Source organism: Trachemys scripta, chromosome 10, assembly GCF_013100865.1.
Source record: "Trachemys scripta elegans isolate TJP31775 chromosome 10, CAS_Tse_1.0, whole genome shotgun sequence".
In the NCBI taxonomy this organism is placed as follows: domain Eukaryota; kingdom Metazoa; phylum Chordata; order Testudines; family Emydidae; genus Trachemys; species Trachemys scripta.
The window spans coordinates 30,996,856-31,015,628 of record NC_048307.1 but is presented as its reverse complement, the minus strand read 5'-3'; the positions used below and the strand labels follow the sequence as shown (position 1 = coordinate 31,015,628).

General features: G+C 43.1%; 1 protein-coding gene across 5 annotated transcripts in view; it reads left to right on the top strand.

Moving 5' to 3' along the window:
- KATNIP (katanin interacting protein) overlaps positions 1-18,773 on the top strand; it is a 189,030-nt gene that overhangs the window by 120,505 nt on the left and 49,752 nt on the right. For 4 of the 5 annotated variants that reach the window (XM_034783906.1, XM_034783907.1, XM_034783908.1 and 1 more), the window contains 2 exons: positions 10,990-11,721; positions 12,969-13,177. In XM_034783906.1, the coding sequence (XP_034639797.1) occupies positions 10,990-11,721; positions 12,969-13,177 (941 nt within the window). The remainder of the gene's footprint in view (positions 1-10,989; positions 11,722-12,968; positions 13,178-18,773) is intronic. The other variant, XM_034783910.1, reaches the window with a different exon arrangement.

The window sequence follows — 18,773 nt, the reverse complement described above, 5'->3', positions numbered from 1 at the left end:
CAACATACCTCGAGTACAAAATGCCTTGGATTGTTTGCTGGGGAGCCAGTGGTTCTTGGCGTTGGATTTTCAAAGTGGATACCACCAGATCCCTCTGGGAGAAGAGCATAAGGAGAAGACAGCCTTCATCTGTCCTTTAGGTTTTTATCAGTTTGAACACATGCCCCAAGGAATTTCTGGAGTGCCTGCCACATTTCTATGTCTTATGGAGGAAGCTGTGGGAGACATGAACTTACTGCAAGCCTTAGTTTATTTGGATGACCTGACTGTATTTGGAAGAACCTTGGAGGAATATGAAGAAAGACTTCTTAAAGTGCTAGACCAGTTGGAAGTCTATGGACTGAAGCTTTCAATTGATAAATGCCAGTTCTGCAGAACATCATTCAAGGATGTGGGTCATGTTGTGCCCTAAGAGGGTGTGAGTACCAATCCAGATAAAATAGAAGCACTCACTATGTGACCCCGCACAAGTAATTACAGAGAGCTCAAGACCTTTCTCAGATTTAGCAGCTACTGTCACAGGTTTGTGAAGAATTATGCTACCATCATAAAGCCTCTGAATGATCTCACCAGGGGATGCCAGTCCAGTAAGAGCAAATCTCAGACCAAGGGGAAGGGGGAAGTCCCTGAAGTCTCCTGAGCAGAGAACTATTGGCCCTTCAAACCTCTTTGGACCCTGATGGGACGAGATACATGAAAAGTCTTTTCGAGAAATCATTCAATGGCTAACACATGTCCCAGTCCTCATCTTTGCTGACCCAAGTGAGCCTTTTATCCTACGTATGAATACCAACTGGGAGAGCAGTCCTGTACCAGAAAGCTAAAGGCAAATGTAAACCTCTGGCCTTTGCCAGCCTAGGGCTGTCTGATAGCAAGACTCATTACCCCATTTTGGATGTTTTGGCCTTGAAATGGGCTGACACTGAGAAGTTTCAAGATTTCTTGTATGGGGCTCAGTTTCAAGTGTGGACAGACAACAATCCACTGACTCACATATTAACAAGTGCCAAGCTGGATGCCACAGGGCAGAGATGGATAGCCACCTTGCATAGCTATGAGTTCAGCATTCGGGACCGATCAGGAAGAAACAATGTAAATGCAGATGCATTGTCCCAGCATCCACAGGCACTGGAAATTGCTGTGATCCCTACAGATGGAGTGAGAGCTATTTGCAGTATGAGTTGTCAAGAATCAAAGGCCCAGGAGAATCTTTATGGTTGTGTAGCAGAAACTCTGGGTCTGTCCCCTGGAAGTGTGCCATCTGCCTCAGTGAACTATATTGTATTGGACCAGTCTCCATTGCCCATGCTCAATGCTGCAAAAAACACAGTTGCAAGATACCGATATTCATGACACACTCTTGCTAAAAGAGAGGGGCAAAACCCAGCTGCAGTGATCCCTTCTACCCCTGAGTGTATGTTACTAATGAGAGAATGGAGCAAACTAAAACTGATTCGGGGAGTGCTGCACCAAATCACAGCAGATAATTTACATAATCAACAAATACAGCTAGTAATTTGAAAAGTGTCTTCCCTGCATGACGACTTTGGACATTTGGGAATGGACAGAACCCTGGAACTTATTCATAGTAGATTCTATTGGCCCTGAATGGCTGAGGATGTTTGCAGGAAATGTGAGACATGCACTCAGTGTGTTCAAAGGAAAACTCTGCACACTAGAGCTGCATATCTGGAGAATATCTCTAGCAGCAAACCTTTGGAGCCTGGTGTGTATTGATGTATTGTCTTTATGTGTGGACAGAAAAAATATTGGAACATTTTAGTAGTGACTGACTGCTTTACATGGTATGTGCAGGTATGTCCTACATGCAACCAAAAGGCAACGACTGTTACTCAAGAGTTGTGGGAGAAATAATTTTCAGTGTATGAATTCCCAGCACAGAAACACTCTGACCAGGGATGGAGTTATCTTCTGAAGAAGTTGCTGAGGATGGTGGGAATTAAAAAGTCTGAAACAAACTGCATTATCAACCCACAAGGTGACCCTAACCCAGAGTGGTTTAATTGAACTCAGTCGAATATGCTAGGGATTTTACATCCAGAACAGAAGGCAACCTGGAGCCAGCATGTTGCGTTTTTGGTGCATGCCTACAATGCCACATATAATGATGCTACAGAAGTCACTCTAGATCTCCTGACGTTTGAGTGAGAACCAAGATTATCCATAGACTTGTACTTCAGAGGATGGAGATAGCTATGAGATGCATCAGCAATATGACTCCTGATTAAGAGAAAAGTTGTGGGATGCTTATTGCTTAGCTCTGGCTGCAGCCTTCAAGAACTCAGACAGTAACAAGCACCAGTATGATAGGGTGAGTTCAGAAGAGCTCCGGCCAGGGGCCAGAGTCTGTTGTGAAATTGAGATGTTGCTGGCAAACACAAGATAGCTGAGAGATGGAAGGCATTACCTTCCACCTGGTGGTGGAAACACTCAGGGATCTGCGGTCTACAGGATTAAACCTGAAATGGAGCCCGGGCATATAAAGACAGTACATAGAAACCTCTTACTACCTGTGGGGGAATTAGTAGGCGCTCTTGGGACTGGGTGGCAAAAAGGTGCTGGACCAAAGCCACTACCCAACAATGCAGTGGTCCCCCTGGGGCTAACTCACCCTTACTTAGTGCATCTGAGAGGGACTCTGAAGAGGCAGACACTACCATGGTGTATCCTATGGTGAAGACCAGATTCTGGCCACAATCAGCAGAACCTAGTGAGAGCGCCACTTCTTTGATCCTAAACCCCATGGTGGAAGCATTTGGGCCTGTTGCTGACATACCCAAGCCACCAATGAGACCAGGCTGGGATGATGACTCTGCCCCATCATCATTCCCAGACCTCCTTTAAGAAAGACAGGCTTGTGATGACACATCTAGGTTGTTGGACAGTGGGGACATACAGATGGAAAGTGTCCCTGGTGCCATGGACCCTCCAGTATTAAAACAAGAGTTGCAGGGGCCTATGTCAAGGGAACCCTCACCATCCCTAGCCCAAGAAGAAGTCCCCCGTATGCCTCCAATGCCCACTCTCCATAGGCATGACAGGGTTTTAAGGCCAGTAAACAGTTTAACTTACGATGCACCTGGGGTGGTTAGTGAAGAACAATACACTTAGCTCACAGGCTTTTGGCAGCCATAGTAGGCTTCCTCAGACCCTTTGAGGAGAGCTAGTGGACTTGGTATAATATGGAGTGTGATTTTCTGGAACAACAAATGCTTGGCTGAGGGAAGGATATAAGCAGGGTCTGAACGAGGTCTCCCCTGACATCTAGTGACGCACTGGGGGAACTGGGGCAGGAGACCATGCTTGCACGGACTTGCCTACTCTGCCTAGGTGCACAGCATGATGGAGTACACTGGAGCTACTTTGCCAAAATGATCACTTTTGACTGGTGTTGGGTTACAAATCCCGTCAGTATGGAGTGCAGTGGTAATGAAATGTTGTTATCCTTATTGTATGAGTAAAGGGCAGCAGAACTACTTAGCCTGCCCTGATTGAGGGGGTCACCCTGAACTGAAACTCACTCACTTAAGCAGGGGGTAGGAATGTCAAATCCCAGTGGAGAGAGGAGGTAGGTGCTTCTACCTGGTGGTGTGGACCCTACCTAAAGAGTCCTAGACACCATTTGACCTTCCCTTCTCCAGTGTTTAAAGACAGCTAATTCGACTCTGCTGAGAGACATAATTTCTGTTCAGTGATTACCAGGGCTGAATCACAGATAAGCAGGTCTATTTCTTAGACCTGGTGGAGGTACAGTGGTGAAATGAAAGAGAATGCAGAGGCTGTACTGGCAATGGAGCTTCCCTGTTACCCAGAGAAATCACTAAGAGCTGAAATCACTGAAGACCTGGGTTAAGCAGTGGAACCTCAGAACATGGCATCACAGAAGTGGCAGTGAGCATCCAACAGCAGCAGCACACAACCAGCGGTAGCAGGGAAAAGCAGCAGAGGCAGAAGTAGTGGCAAAGAGCCAGTTGCAGAGGAGCACAGTGACCACAGAGACATTGCTCGATGCTCCCCCTATCCTCAGCGTGTGGGAGGTGAACCCTGTGAACACACCTCTGAACTCTGGGTCTTTGATAACCAAGGACAGCCACCTGTGAGTGGGTTGCAGTGGCGGGAGAGAGGAGTGATGTGTTCGAGACATTTGTTGGTCTGACTTTCCCACCACAAGGTGGGAAGCTGGGACAAAGGACACTGCCCAAAGCACTGTTGGGTTAGGGTTGCCTATGGACACATGCTGTTGAATGTGGTTGTGGTGTTTTCCCAAACTAATGCTCGGTTTCCTTACCCTTTAAATAAAAGTTCTTTTGTTATACACAGACTTAGCGAGTGGGGAAGTATTGCCTCTTAGAGGTGCCATGGGGTGGTGGTAAGTTTTCCCAGACTACTGGGTGGGGGCTTGAGCCAGTTCTGTTCTGTATTGTTAAAAGAAACCCCTGGATGTTGAACCTGGACCTTATTGCTGCCAGCTACCCCTGGCAGAAGGGTTACACTGATGATCAAAGGAGAAAGAACAATAACTGTCTCTCTCTGAGTAGATTGTCAGTATAACTGCACACTCTCCAACCTTCATCCCCACTTCTTCACGGTCTCAGTTATGGATTCCAATTAAGTGGACAGGAGGTGGGATGGAGTCATTGTTGTGGCTCTCTACGTAACCTTGCAACCAATATTCAGGGCCATAAGGAAGCATGTGCCCAGCAGTCTTGCCAACGTTTGTGATTTTGTCAAGAGTTTCATTACATTTGGTGTTTTTTCTTAAAACCCCAGCTCTTAGACTCCTGGGGTTATGTGAGTACAGTAACTCCTCACTTAAAGTCGTCCCAGTTAACGTTGTTTCGTTGTTACATTGCTGATCAATTAGAGAACATGCTCATTTAAAGTTGCGCAATGCTCCCTTATAACGTTGTTTGGCAGCCGCCTGCTTTGTCCTTTGCTTGCAAGAAGAGCAGCCCGGTGGAGCTAGCTGGTGGGGACTTGGAACCAGGGTGGTCCAGCAGCCCCCCATCAGCTCCCCGCTTCCCTAAGGTCCCTGTGTGGCAACCGCCCAGCAGGCTATCAATTGCTTGCTGTGCAGGGGGTGGGAAGAGGGAGGTTAATGTCAGGGTGTCTCCTCCTCCCCCCCCCCGCTCCTGCCCCCCTGTTTACCACATCTCTATAGAGCAGGGAGGGGGGACACGACAGGGCTTAGGATGGAGGGAGCTTGCTAGCAGCAGCTGCGGTCTCAACTTGCTGATGTACTTAGAGTGGAGTCAGCGTACTTAAAGGGGCAATGCGCATCTCTCTCTCTCTCCCACACACGGTGTGTGTGTCTGTCTCTGTCTGCCATTCTGTCTCCCCTCCCTCCATTTGTGCTGCTTTGTAGAGTGAGGCTACATTAACAACAATGTGTTAATTCTTGAGGGCTCAGCCGATTGCTAGCTCATCATGTAGCAGTAAGGCATTCCCTGGGAAATATCCCACCTTCTGACTTCACCACCTCAACCAAGCTTCACAATCATCATTGCTGTGTACAGCATTAAATTGTTTGTTTAAAACTTATTGTGTGTGTGTGTGTGTGTGTATATATATATATATATATATAGTCTTTTGTCCGGTGAAAAAAATTTCCCTGGAACCTAACTCCCCTCCCCCATTTACATTAAAGCTTATGGGAAAATTAGATTCACTTAGCTTGCTCGTGGGGGAGGGATAGCTCAGTGGTTTGAGCATTAGCCTGCTAAACCCAGGGTTGTGAGTTCAATCCTTGAGGGGGGCCACTTAGGGATCTGGGGCAAAATCAGTATTTGGTCCTGTTAGTGAAGGCAGGGGGCTGGACTCGATGAGCTTTCAAGGTCCCTTCCAGTTCAAGGAGATAGGATATCTCCATTAATTAAATTAACATCATTTTGCTTAAAGTCACATTTTTCAGGAACATAACTACAACGTTAAGCAAGGAGTTACTGTCTGTCAACTTTCATTTTCTGTAAAATGTAAAACTTCATGGTTGTAGAGAAAAATCTTACAGGTATGACCCTTAAAGGCTCAAAAACCAAAGGCAAATAAACAGAACCTGATATTTTATTATTTTTAAAAAATCTGATTTTGGGGACCTAACTCATGATTTTTGAACCTTTGGAGTTGGAAAAACTGACATAGCTGCAGTGACCAGTGCTTTCTGGAAGAGTCTGACCTCTAAATCTAGCCCTGCTAGTGTTCTCCCAAGCATAGTGACTAGTAACTAACTTTGTCATCCATTATTCGGTGGGGCTTTTTGAGGTAACCTTAACTTTGAATTTCAAGTTCCTTTTAAAAAAAAAAACAATGTTATTTTTTCCTCTGTAAATATTAATAATTTCAATCTTAACTCCAGCTTAATGGGGTTTTTGGCTGGGAGCTTAATTTATTATTAATTGTATAGTGCTATATTTGTCTGGTGCTTTACAGGTATATCAGAAAGCTGGTCTCTGACCAGAGTGACTTACAGTGTTCATAGAAATGAGACACAAAGGAAAGGGGAGGGAAACAATAAGAGACCTTTTCCTTTAATATTATTTCATATTACAGTAGTTCCTAGAGACCCAGCCATCATTAGAATCCCATTGTACTAGTCACTGCAGAAATACATAGTGAGAGACAGCACCTGTCCTGCAGAGCTTACAATCTCAGTAGACAAGACAGACAAAGGGTGGGAGGGGAAACAGAGGGGAAGTGAGTTCCCCAGGTCACACAAGAAATCGGTGGCAGTCCTGGAAATAGAACTCAGGTCTTCTGACTCCTGGTCCAATTCCTGCTCCACTAGAACACACAACCCCCATTATCCCTTGCCTGAGAATTGTATTCCCTCGCATCAGATTGTGTGTGCTCTATCACTGTACTGGCTATAGGCCTAAATTTGCATTCACATGCAGAAAAAAGTCCTCCTCCTCCCCCCCCCCCCCCCGAGTCTGTAACCGACTCAGAGGATACACTCACCCTTGTCTCAGACTTTCTCCATGTTCCAACCTCTGAGTTAGCATCTTGTCAGCACTTTGAGGTGGCCCCCCATTGCGCACTTATCTTTATGACCAAAGGCTTCAGCCATCCTTATATTCAGAAGTCAGTTCCTTCATTACAATTAGAATGCCCAGCAGTGATTAAACCCAAGTTTTCCTTTTTAGCATTTTCAGTTTTTTAATTAAAAAATTATTAGATAGAAAGGCAAATACAGTAAATAAAAGTTAAATTGCTGTATAAGCAAGTGCCTGATTAATATTGCTGCCTGTGCTAGAAATGAGTTTACAAAGTATTACACTGTTATCTCAAAATACTACATAGTGTAAAGTCATTGGTTCCCACACCCTGACCCTCAATGATAGATCCCTAGCATAAAGGTTATGTTCCACTCCCCTGGCTGTGAGAGTGAGTCTGTGGCTTGTTGTTTGTGTCAAACTCCTCCATCCCCCTCAGAAGAATATTTTTAACCACATCAGGCCAATATAGTGTGACAGGGTAACTCTTTCTACAGACACCCCTAACAAATCTAATGGGTTTGAGCCCTAACTTCTTAAGAATGTCTTTCTTGTCCTGCTTAGATCTCCATTAGTTCTCATTACCTTTCACTGAAACATGTATAAATGATTATAACCAATGTGAGGCCCAGTCAGTGGATTATCTGGGCAGGATCATTAGCTCAACCGCCACTGGTGAGCAGTTTGCTCAAAAAACACAAGTACAATTTATTCATACAGCAAGTGCATGAAAATTTAGCTCTGACACAAAAATATAACTCCAATGTGCAGATTCAGCAGCTTGTCAAAGAGTCAATGGAAGTTCTGATTGGTCAAGCAATATGGCAGAGGTGTGGCTCTCAAGCCACATGTAGCTCTTTTACCGTTAAAGTGAGGCTCGCAGAGCCTCCCCCCATCCTCCACCTACCACACTTAGGGGAGACGCTCAGGACCTCTGCCTTGCAGCGGGGAGGGAGGGTGTCTTGAGGCTTCTGCCCAGTGGGGAGGAGGATCTCAGGACTTTAGGCCTGTGGGACTCACCTGTGGTGGCTTGGGGCTTCAGCAGGATGGGGGCTGAAGTACCAAGCCCCAGCAAGAGCCTCCCGTGGGGCTGAAGACCCAAGCCCTGGCAGGTGCAACCCAGGTCTCAAACTTCTGAAGCTTGTTGTATACAGCTCGGAGGGTCAGTACCTTCGGCCACCCCTGCAATATGGGATAACACCCTATAAGATCTTCTATTAGAACAAATTATTGTGTCTATCAGTCTGCATTTACCACGGTGCTTTTATTTAAATTCCTTCATTCTTTATGTACATATTTTTCCTGAAAAGAAAAATAAATTTGTTTTGAAATAATTAAAATCTGTACAAACCGCAACCAAAAAGGTTGCTGGAAAAAAGCATGGGATCCAACATCCGTTCTTTGATCCACATTGTTCAGTATATGATGCACATGCAGACCACTCCTGGCAATAAAAAGTGAATATAAAAGCAAAATAATAAAAGGTAATGCTCAACATCTGTGTGAAATTCTAGAGCACTGTGGGTAGGAGGGTGCGGGTTAACAATTAGCATTTCATTCTCTCTTTATGAATACTTCAAAGAGCAGCTTCCTTTTATGCATCTGTTCTAGGGCTGTCAAGCGATTAAAAAAAATAAATTGCAAATAATCGTGATTAAAAAAACCAATCGCGATTAATTGCGTGATTAATGGCACTGTTAAAGAATAATAGAATACCATTTATTTAAAATTTTTGGATGTTTTCTACATTTTCAAATATATTGATTTCAATTACCACATGGAATACAAAGTGTACAGTGCTCACTTTATATTATTATTTTTTATTACAAATATTTGCACAGTAAAAAACAAAATAGTATTTTTCAATTCATCTAATACAAATAATGTACTGCAATCTCTTTATCATGAAAGTTGAACTTAGACATGTAAAATTATATACAAAATAACTGCACTCAAAAACAAAACAATGTAACATTTTACAGCCTGCATGTCCACTCAGTCCTACTTCTTCTTCAGCCAATCGCTCAGACAAACAAGTTTGTTTACATTTGCAGGAGATAATACTGCCCACTCCTGTTTACAATATTACCTGAAAGTGACAGCAGATGTTTGCATGGCACAGTTGTAGCTGGCATCATAAAATATTTACATGCCAGATGCTCTAAAGATTCATATGTCCCTTCATGCTTCAGCCACCCTTCCAGAGGTCATGCGTCCATGTCGATGATGGGTTCTGCTCGATAACGATCCAAAGCAGTATGGAGCGATGCATATTCATTTTCGTCATCTGAGTCAGATGCCACAAGCAAAAAGTTTATTTTCTTTTTTGGTGGTTCGGGTTCTGTAGTTTCCGCATTGGAGTGTTGCTCTTTTAAGACTTCTGAAAACATGCTCCACACCTCGTCCCTCTCAGATTTTGGAAGGCACTTCAGATTCTTAAATCTTGGGTCGAGTGCTGTAGCTATCTTTACAAATCTCACATTGGTACCCTCTTTGCGTTTTGTCAAATCTGCTGTGAAAGTGTTCTTAAAACGAACATGTGCTGGGTCATCATCCAGACTGGTATAACATGAAATATATGGCAGAATGCAGGTAAAACAGAGCAGGAGACATACAATTCTCCCCCAAGGAGTGCAGTCACAAATTTAACACTTTTTTTTAAACAAGCATCAGCATGTCCTCTGGAATGGTGGCCGAAGCATGAAGGGGCATACGAATGTTTAGATTATCTGGCACGTTAATTCCTTGCAGTGCTGGCTACAAAAGTGCCATGTAAATGCCTGTTCTCACTTTCAGGTGACATTGTAAATAAAAAGCGGGCAGCATTATGTCCTGTCAATGTAAACAAACTTGTTTGTCTTAGCAGTTGGCTGAACAAGAAGTAGGACTGAGTTTACTTGTAGGCTCTAAAGTTTTACACTGTTTTGTTTTTTTGAGTACAGTTATGTAACAAAAAAAAAAATCTACATTTGTAAGTTTCATTTTTATGATAAAGATATTGCATTATGATACTTGTATGAGGTGAACTGAAAAAACACTCTTTGTTTATCATTTTTACAGAGCAAATATTTGTAATAAAAAATAATATAAAGTGAGCACTGTACACTTTGTGTTGTGTTGTAATTGAAATCAATGTATTTGAAAATGTAGAAAAGCGCCCAAAATATTTAATTGCAATTGGTATTCTATTGTTTAACAGTGTGATCAATCTCAATTAATTTTTTAATCGCAATTAATATTTGAGTTAATCGCGTGAGTTAACTGCGATTAATTGACAGCCCTAATCTGTACCTTTATACAAAGCTGCACCTTTGTGCAGTGGCACATCTGTGTCACTACAGTCTCTTGTGTACTATAATCCAAAGCCCATTGAAAGCCTCCCATGATTTCAGAGGCCTTTGGATCAAGCCTGTACATAAAATTTGCACGATGATCCTGTAATTGACTTGTATTTCCATAATCGTGCTCAGCTGATGATACTCAGGCAGCCTTAAAACTTGAATTCCTTCCTTTTTTTTTTTTTTGCTGGTTTGTGTCTCAACATTAACCGTTATTGACATAATTATTTTGTTTAACACTAAGCTGGGAAAGGGAGTCAGAGATTTTAACCTTGTGTGAGAAGCAATGTAATAGCCAGGGCCGGCTCCAGGGTTTTGGCTGCCCCCAAGCAGCCAAAAAAAAAAAAAAAGCCGCGATCGTGATCTGCGGCAGCAATTCGGTGTAAGGTCCTTTACTCCGAGTGGGAGTGAGGGACCATCCGCCAAATTGCCGCCGAATAGCTGGACCTGCCGCCCCGCTCCGGAGTGGCCGCCACATGCACCAGCTTGCCAAGCCCTGGGGTAATAGCAGCATTAGAACAGAATGCTACAGCAAGAGCACCCAACATAACCAACACAATAGTCTACGTTTGATAGTCTACATTGTGGGAATTAGTTTCTCGTCATGTCTACATATATAAAGACTTGGATTTTATTTTCAGATGAAGCCCTTTGTGTCAATGGCCTAAAAAACTTCAGAGCTGGGTGGCATAGTGAACAAGAACACACTCTGCAGGAGTCATGGAACTCCCTTCTAAAGTTCAATTATTCTCACCGTGGGCGAATCTCCAACATGGATTTTCAAGGGGATATCTTTGATGAGTTTCTCCATCAGCAGAAAATCAGCCGGCATGGAGAACATCAGCTTGTGAGGAAAGAAGGAATACAAGTGCTACCAAAAAGACAAGAAGAAAATTACATGGAGACAGATGATGGAAATGATTTTAAAATCCCTGTTTTGCCATATGGACAGCACTTAATAATAGACATTAAATCCACATGGGGAGACAGACACTATGTTGGTCTTAATGGAATTGAAGTTTTTAGTTCCAAAGGAGAGCCTGTTCAGATTTCAAAGATAAAAGCTGAGCCACCTGATATAAATATTTTACCAGTCTATGGCAAAGATCCAAGAGTAATAACCAATCTAACTGATGGGGTAAATCGGACACAGGATGACATGCACCTTTGGTTAGCACCCTTTACTCCTGGGAAGCCTCACCATATCTATATTGACTTTGTGAATCCCTGTCAAGTAGCTATGATTAGGATTTGGAATTATAATAAATCCCGAATACACTCCTTCCGAGGTGTGAAGGATATTACAATGCTATTAGATGAGCAATGCATCTTTAAAGGAGAAATTGCAAAGGCTTCAGGAACATTGTCTGGAGGTATAGTATGATCCCTCATTTTCTTTGTGAAAACGACACCTGGCTACACTGCTGTTTTTAGCATGCTAGCTAGAGTTAGCATGGGTACATCTGCATGAGCTGGGAATCAAACTTCCCAACTCAAAAGTTGATGTATCCTCTGTAAAGAGATTTTTTTTATATATTTATAGCTCCTAGATCCCCAGCCAGGACAGGGAACAGACAAAAAAACAGAACATTGTCTCTGCCCCAGACAGCTTACAGTCTTGGGCTTTATTTGTATTGTCCTTGTTTTTATGTGTATGAGATCTTTTTTACAGATTTATATTATAGATGTGTTTAAAAATCCTCTGGATTCTCTAGACTCACCTACACTACAATAAAAAAGTGTGTTTTAACCTGTTAACTACAATAGAATCTCAAAAATACAAACACCAGAATTACAGACTTACCGGTGAACCGGACACCATGTGGAACTGGAATTAATTAATCAGGCAGCAGTGGAGACAAAAAACCCACAAATACTATACTTGGGGCTTTAGCCCTGGAGCTCAGGGCTTCAGCCATGGGGGTTTGGAGCTGCAGCCGCAAGCGGGGGGATGAGAGCTCCAGGCGGGGGAGAGCTCGGGGCTTCAGCCCCATGACCATGGGTGCACCAGGGCTCAGGACTTTAGCTGCAAGGAGAGGACCAGTTTCAGCCCCAGCACTCTCCCAATAGCTAAAGCCCCGAGCCCCAGTGGGCCTCCCCCCCCGGCTGAAACTGGGAGCAGAGTAGTGGGGAGCCCCGATGCCTGTGACAGGGTTGAAACTGGAAGCTTCTGCCCCAAGCCCCAGCACTCCCCCCTACGTCTAAAGCCCTGAGCCCCGTTGCTCCCATGGGGCAGAAGCCCTGAGGCCCCTGCCCGGAGCCCTGGGACCCCAAAGGTCAGAAGCCCTGACCACCACCACCCTGCGGCTGCAGCCCCAACCCCCCGTGGCTGAAGTCCATAATGTCTTGTTCAGAGTTACAGAACATTTCATAGTTACGAACAACCTCCATTCCCGAGGTGTCTGTAACTCTGAGGTTCTACTGTAACATGACTGTAAACTGTAGCATAGATAAGGAATAAATTGTCCCTTGTCTATGTTACAATTTACAATCATATTAGTTAAACATATTACTCAATGCATGTTAAAACATAGTTCCATATTGTAGTGTAGTGAAGCCCGTGGTTTGCAGTGCTTTCACATTGTGTTTTTAATTCCTAATGTCTTGTTGTGCTTTTCAGCTCCAGAGCACTTTGGGGATACAATATTGTTCACAACTGATGATGATATTCTAGAGGCCATATTCTGCTATGATGAGACTTATGATGGAGAAATTGAAAATGTGTGCTCGCTAAGATATGAGGAAGAGCTAAAGAGACCAAGGACTGCTGATGGGGAGGGAGATGAGAGACCTTTTACACAAGCAGGCTTAAGAACAGATGATAAGCAGGTAGGACACATATTAATGAGGATTTCTAAGGAAACTATCTTCTATTTCCATTGAATAGTTCCAGTGGCAATAATTGATATCAGGGACTGAAGCTGGGACGGATATGGCTGTCAGTCTGTTCTGAGGATTTTATCACCAATCATATTACGGGGAGAAATTTGTTTTCAAAATGAATATTGTATTCCAATTTGTGTCTTTTCTTATTTATTCATGAGCATTTAATGAAGGCTATAGTGACATTATACACAAACTTCCTCTTTAATTATGTGGATAGAGATAAGACCGTGTTTCTTTTGGTTTCGACCCAGCTGCATATGTATACTGCTTTGAAGTTTTCTGTGTTTTTAATCCACAACTTGTACTTATACTGCTTTGAAGTTTTCTGTGTTTTTAATCCACAACTTGTACTCAGTGTCAGGGCTGCAGGTCTCAACTGCCAGTCCACAGGGCTCTTAGGCACCAGTATGTTCCAACCCGCCACCCAGTGGCCTGTTTTAAAGTGATCAGAACTCAAAGTTCACCTCTGACAGAGGACTCAAGTCCTGGGCTCTGATGGGTGGAACTCCAGGAATCCTGTTTGGTTCACTGCTTATATTTGAACCAAGCAGAGGAACAGGAATTCATTTGTGCAACTGGGTTTCCCCTGCTTAGGATGGCATCCCCTGCATTACCGGCTCCTACTGCCTAATCTGATCTCTATCTGACCCTGCTGACCTCTGACTCTCTTTTGCCCTCTGGCCTATCTCGGACTCTGATCACCTGGTATCCGGACCTGGCTTCCAACTCTTGTTCTGACCAATAGGTCTGGACCATTCACATCCCACTTGTGACACTGGGCTTAAGTCAGCTATAAAAGTAAACCCTGAACTAAAACTTATTCAAAAGTTCTTTGTGAAAATTTTCTCTACAGATCCAAATTGTAGCAGCTAGGCAACTTACCTTATGAGCCAGGGAACTATAAAGAGCAATATAATCTGTCAGGGAGCACTTGCTCATCTGTCATGGTATAAAAGACTCTCTTGTGACTTTCATCCCCTTAAAGTTCAGTAAGTCGTGGAACATTGGGGAAATTCCAAAGGACCGGAAGAAAATTAATGTTGTGCCAATATTAAAAAGGGTAAACAGGTGACCCAAGTAATTGTGGGCCTGTCAGCTTGACACTTAGAAAAAACAATGGAATGGCTGATATAGGACTAGATTAATAAAGAATTAAGGGAGGATAATATAGTTAATGCCAATCCTCATGTGTTAATAGAAAATAGATCTTGTCGAACTAATTTCATATCTTTTTTATGAGATTACAAGTTTGGTTGATAAAGGTAATAGTGTGGATGTAATATACTTATGTACAGCATTGGCTTTGGTACCACACAACATTTTGACTGAAAAACTATAAAGATATAAAATCAACACAGCACACATTCAATAGGCTAAAAACTGGCTAACAGCTAGGTCTCAGAATGCAGTTGTAAATGGGGAATCATCATCTAGCACATATGTTTCTAGTGGGTCCTCTGGGGATTGGTTCTTGGCCCTATTATATTTAATATTATTAATCAATGATCTAGAAGAAAACATAAAATCATCACTGATAAAGTTTGTAGATGACACAAAGTTTGGATGGGTGGTAAGTAATGAAGAAAACAGTTCACTGATATAAAGTGATCTGGCTCGATTGGTAAACTGGGCATAAGCAAACAATGTGCATGTTAATACAAGTATCAGGGGGTAGCCGTGTTAGTCTGTATCTACAAAAACAACAAAGAGTCTGGTGGCACCTTAAAGACTAACAGATTTATTTGGGCATAAGCTTTCGTGAGTAAAAACCTCACTTCTTCGGATGCATAGAGTGAAAGCTAAAACCTCTCCAGCGCATTATCCACGACCTACAACCTATCCTGGAAAATGATCCCTCACTCTCACAGACCTTGGGAGGCAGGCCAGTCCTTGCTTACAGACAACCCCCCAACCTGAAGCAAATACTCACCAGCAACTACACACCACACCACAGAAACACCAACCCAGGAACCTATCCCTGTAGCAAACCTCGTTGCCTACTCTGTCCCCATATCTACTCTGGCAACAGCATCAGAGGACCCAACCACATCAGCCACACCATCAGGGGCTCATTCACCTGCACATCCACTAATGTCATATATGCCATCATGTGCCAGCAATGCCCCTCTGCCATGTACATTGGCCAAACCGGACAGTCCCTCCGCAAAAGAATAAATGGACACAAATCGGACATCAGGAATGGCAACATACACAAGCCAGTAAGTGAACACTTCAATCTTCCTGGTCATTCTATCACAGATTTAAAAGTCACTGTCATTGAACAAAAAAACTTCAGAAACAGACTTCAAAGAGAAACAGCAGAACTAAAATTCATTTGCAAATTCAACACCATTAATCTGGGCTTGAATAGGGATTGGGAGTGGCTGGCTCACTACAGAAGCAGCTTTTCCTCTCCTGGAATTGACACCTCCTCATCTATTATTGGGAGTGGACTACATCCACCCTGATTGAATTGGCCTTGTCAACACTGGTTCGCCACTTGTGAAGTAACTCCCTGCTCTCCATGTGTCTGTATATAATGCCTGCATCTGTAGCTTTCACTCTATGCATCCGAAGAAGTGAGGTTTTTACTCACGAAAGCTTATGCCCAAATAAATCTGTTAGTCTTTAAGGTGCCACCAGACTCTTTGTTGTTCATGTTAATACAGCCAAATATGTAAGATCATACATCTAGGAACAAAGAATGCAGACCATACTTATATGATGCGGGAAGCAGTGACTCTGAAAAAGACTTGAGGTCATAGTGGATAAATAGCTGAACATGAGCTCTTGGTGCGATACTGGGCCAAAACAGCTAATGTGATCCTTCAATGTATAAACAAGGAAATATCATGTAGGAGAAGAGAAATTGTATTGCCTCTGTATTTGACACTGGTGTGACTGCTAGTGGAATATTGTGTCCAATTCTGGTGTCCACAATCCAAGAAGGATGTTAACAACTTGGAGAGAGTTCAGAGAAGAGCCACATGAATGATTAAAGAATCATAGAAATGTAAGACTGGAAGAGACCTCAAGAAGTCATCAAGTCCAGCCCCCTGTACTGAGCTAGGACAAAGTAAACCTAGACCATCCCTGACAGATGTTTGTTCAACCGGTGCTTAAAAACCTCTGATGATGGGGATTCCACAACCTCCCTTGGAAGCCTATTCCAGCATTTAACTACCCTTATAGTTAGAAAGTTTTTCCTAGATCTAACCTAAATCTCCCTTCTGCCGATTAAGCCCATGACTTCTTGCCCTAGTTTCAGTGGATGTGGAGAACAGTTGATCACTGTCCTCTTTATAACAGCCCTTAACGTATCTGAGAACTGTTCTAAGGTCCCCCCTTCAGCCTTCTTTTCTCAAGACTAAACATGCCCAGTTTTCTAACCTTTCCTCATAGGTCTGGTTTTCTAAACCTTCTATAATTTTTGTGGCTATTCTCTGGACTTTCTGCAATTTAGCTTTCCTAAAGTGTGGTGCCCAGAGTTGGACACAGTACTCCAGCTGAGTGAACAGTGCCAAGGAGAGTGGGACAATTACCTCCTGTGTCTTACATAAAACACTCTTGTTAATACATCCCAGATTAGCCTTTTTCACTGCAGCATAACATTGTTCACCAATATTCAATTTGTGATCCACTATAATCCCCTGATCCTTTTCAGCAGTGCTACCACCTAGCCAGTGATTCCCCATTTTGTAGTTGTGCCTTTGATTTTTCCTTCCTAAGTGTAGTAATTTGCACTTGTCTTTATTGAATATCATCTTGTTCATTTCAGACCAATTCTCTCATTTCTCAAGATCATTTTTAATTTTAATCCTGTCCTCCAAAGTCCTTGCAACCCCCTGCCAGTCTGGTGTCATCCCCAAATTTTATAAGCACTACTCTCCACTCCAGTATAATAGATTCATAGATTCCAGGGCCAGAAGGGACCATTGTGATCATCTGTTCTGACCTCCTGCATACTATAGGCCAGATAACTGCCCCACAATAATGCCTAGAGCAGATCTTTTAGAAAAACATTCAGCCCTGCTTTAAAAGTGGTCAGTGATGGAGAATCCACCATGACCCTTGATAAGTTGTTCCAACGGTTAATTACTCTCACCATTAAAATTTTAAGCCTTATTTCTGGTCTGAATTTGTCTAGATTCAACTTCCAGCCCCTGGAGTGTATTATACCTTTGTCTGCAAGACTGAAGAGCCCATTATTAAATATTTGTTCCCCAGGTAGGTATTTATAGACTGTAGTCAAGTCAACCCTTAACCTTCTCTTTGTTAAACTAAATAGATTGACCTCTTTGAGTCTATCACTATAAGGGAGGTTTTCTAATCCTTTAATAATTCTCGTGGCTCTTCTCTGAATCATCTCCAATTTATCAATATCCTTCTGGACTTGTGGGCACCAGAACTGGACACCGTATTCTAGCAGTGATCACACCAATGTCAAATACAGAAGTAAAATAATCTTTCTACTCCTGCTCAAGATTCCCCTGTTTATGCATTAAAGTATTGCATTAGTCCTTTTGGCCACAGCATCCCACTGGGAGTTCATGTTCAGCTGATTAGCCACTAAATCTTTTACACAGTCACTGCTTCCCAGAATAGAGTCCCCCGTCCTGTAAGTATGGCCTATATTATTTGTTCCTAGATGTATACATCTATATTTAGCCATATTAAAATGCATATTATTTGCATGCATCCAGTTTACAGAGCGATCTGGATTGCTTGGTATCAGTGACCTGTCTTTATTATTTACCAGTCTCCCAAATGTTGGGTCATCTGCAAACTTTATCAGCGATGATTTTATGTTTTCTTCCAGGTCATTGAGAAAACTATAACCTATTACATATAATGTTTCCATGTGCATTTGCCATTATATTATTTATCAGCAAATTATGAGTTTTGAAATCATACCTCACAAGATACATTGTACATAGTGTGACAAAGTTCCTCCTCTATCTTGGTGGGTCCTGCGCTTATTGGCGGATTTTCTTGCCTCAGAGATTCACCATGTGGGTTAGAGAACAGCCCAGAGACCTTCCCCTCTGGAAGAACCCACAGTCCAGGTCAATTGGGAGGTTTGGGGGGAACCCAGGCCCGCCCTCTACTCCGGTTCCAGCCCAGGGCCCTGTGGACTGCAGCTGTCTATAGTGCCTCCTGTAACAGCTGCATGACAGCTACAACTCCCTGGGCTACTTCCCCATGGCCTCCTCCAAACACCTTCTTTATTCTCACCACAGGACCTTCCTCCTGGTGTCTGATAACGCTTGTGCTCCTCAGTCATCCAGCAGCTCACTCACAGTTCCTTGCACCTCTTGCTCCCAGCTCCTCACACTCACACCACAAACTGAAGTGAGCACCTTTTAAAACCCAGGCCCCCTGATTGGCCTGCCTTAATTGATTCTAGCAGCTTCTTTTTAATTGGCTCCAGGTGTCCTAATTAGCCTGCCTGCCTTAACTGGTTCTAGCAGGTTCCTGATTACTCTAGTACAGCCCCTGCTCTGGTCACTCAGGGAACAGAAAACTACTCATCCAGTGA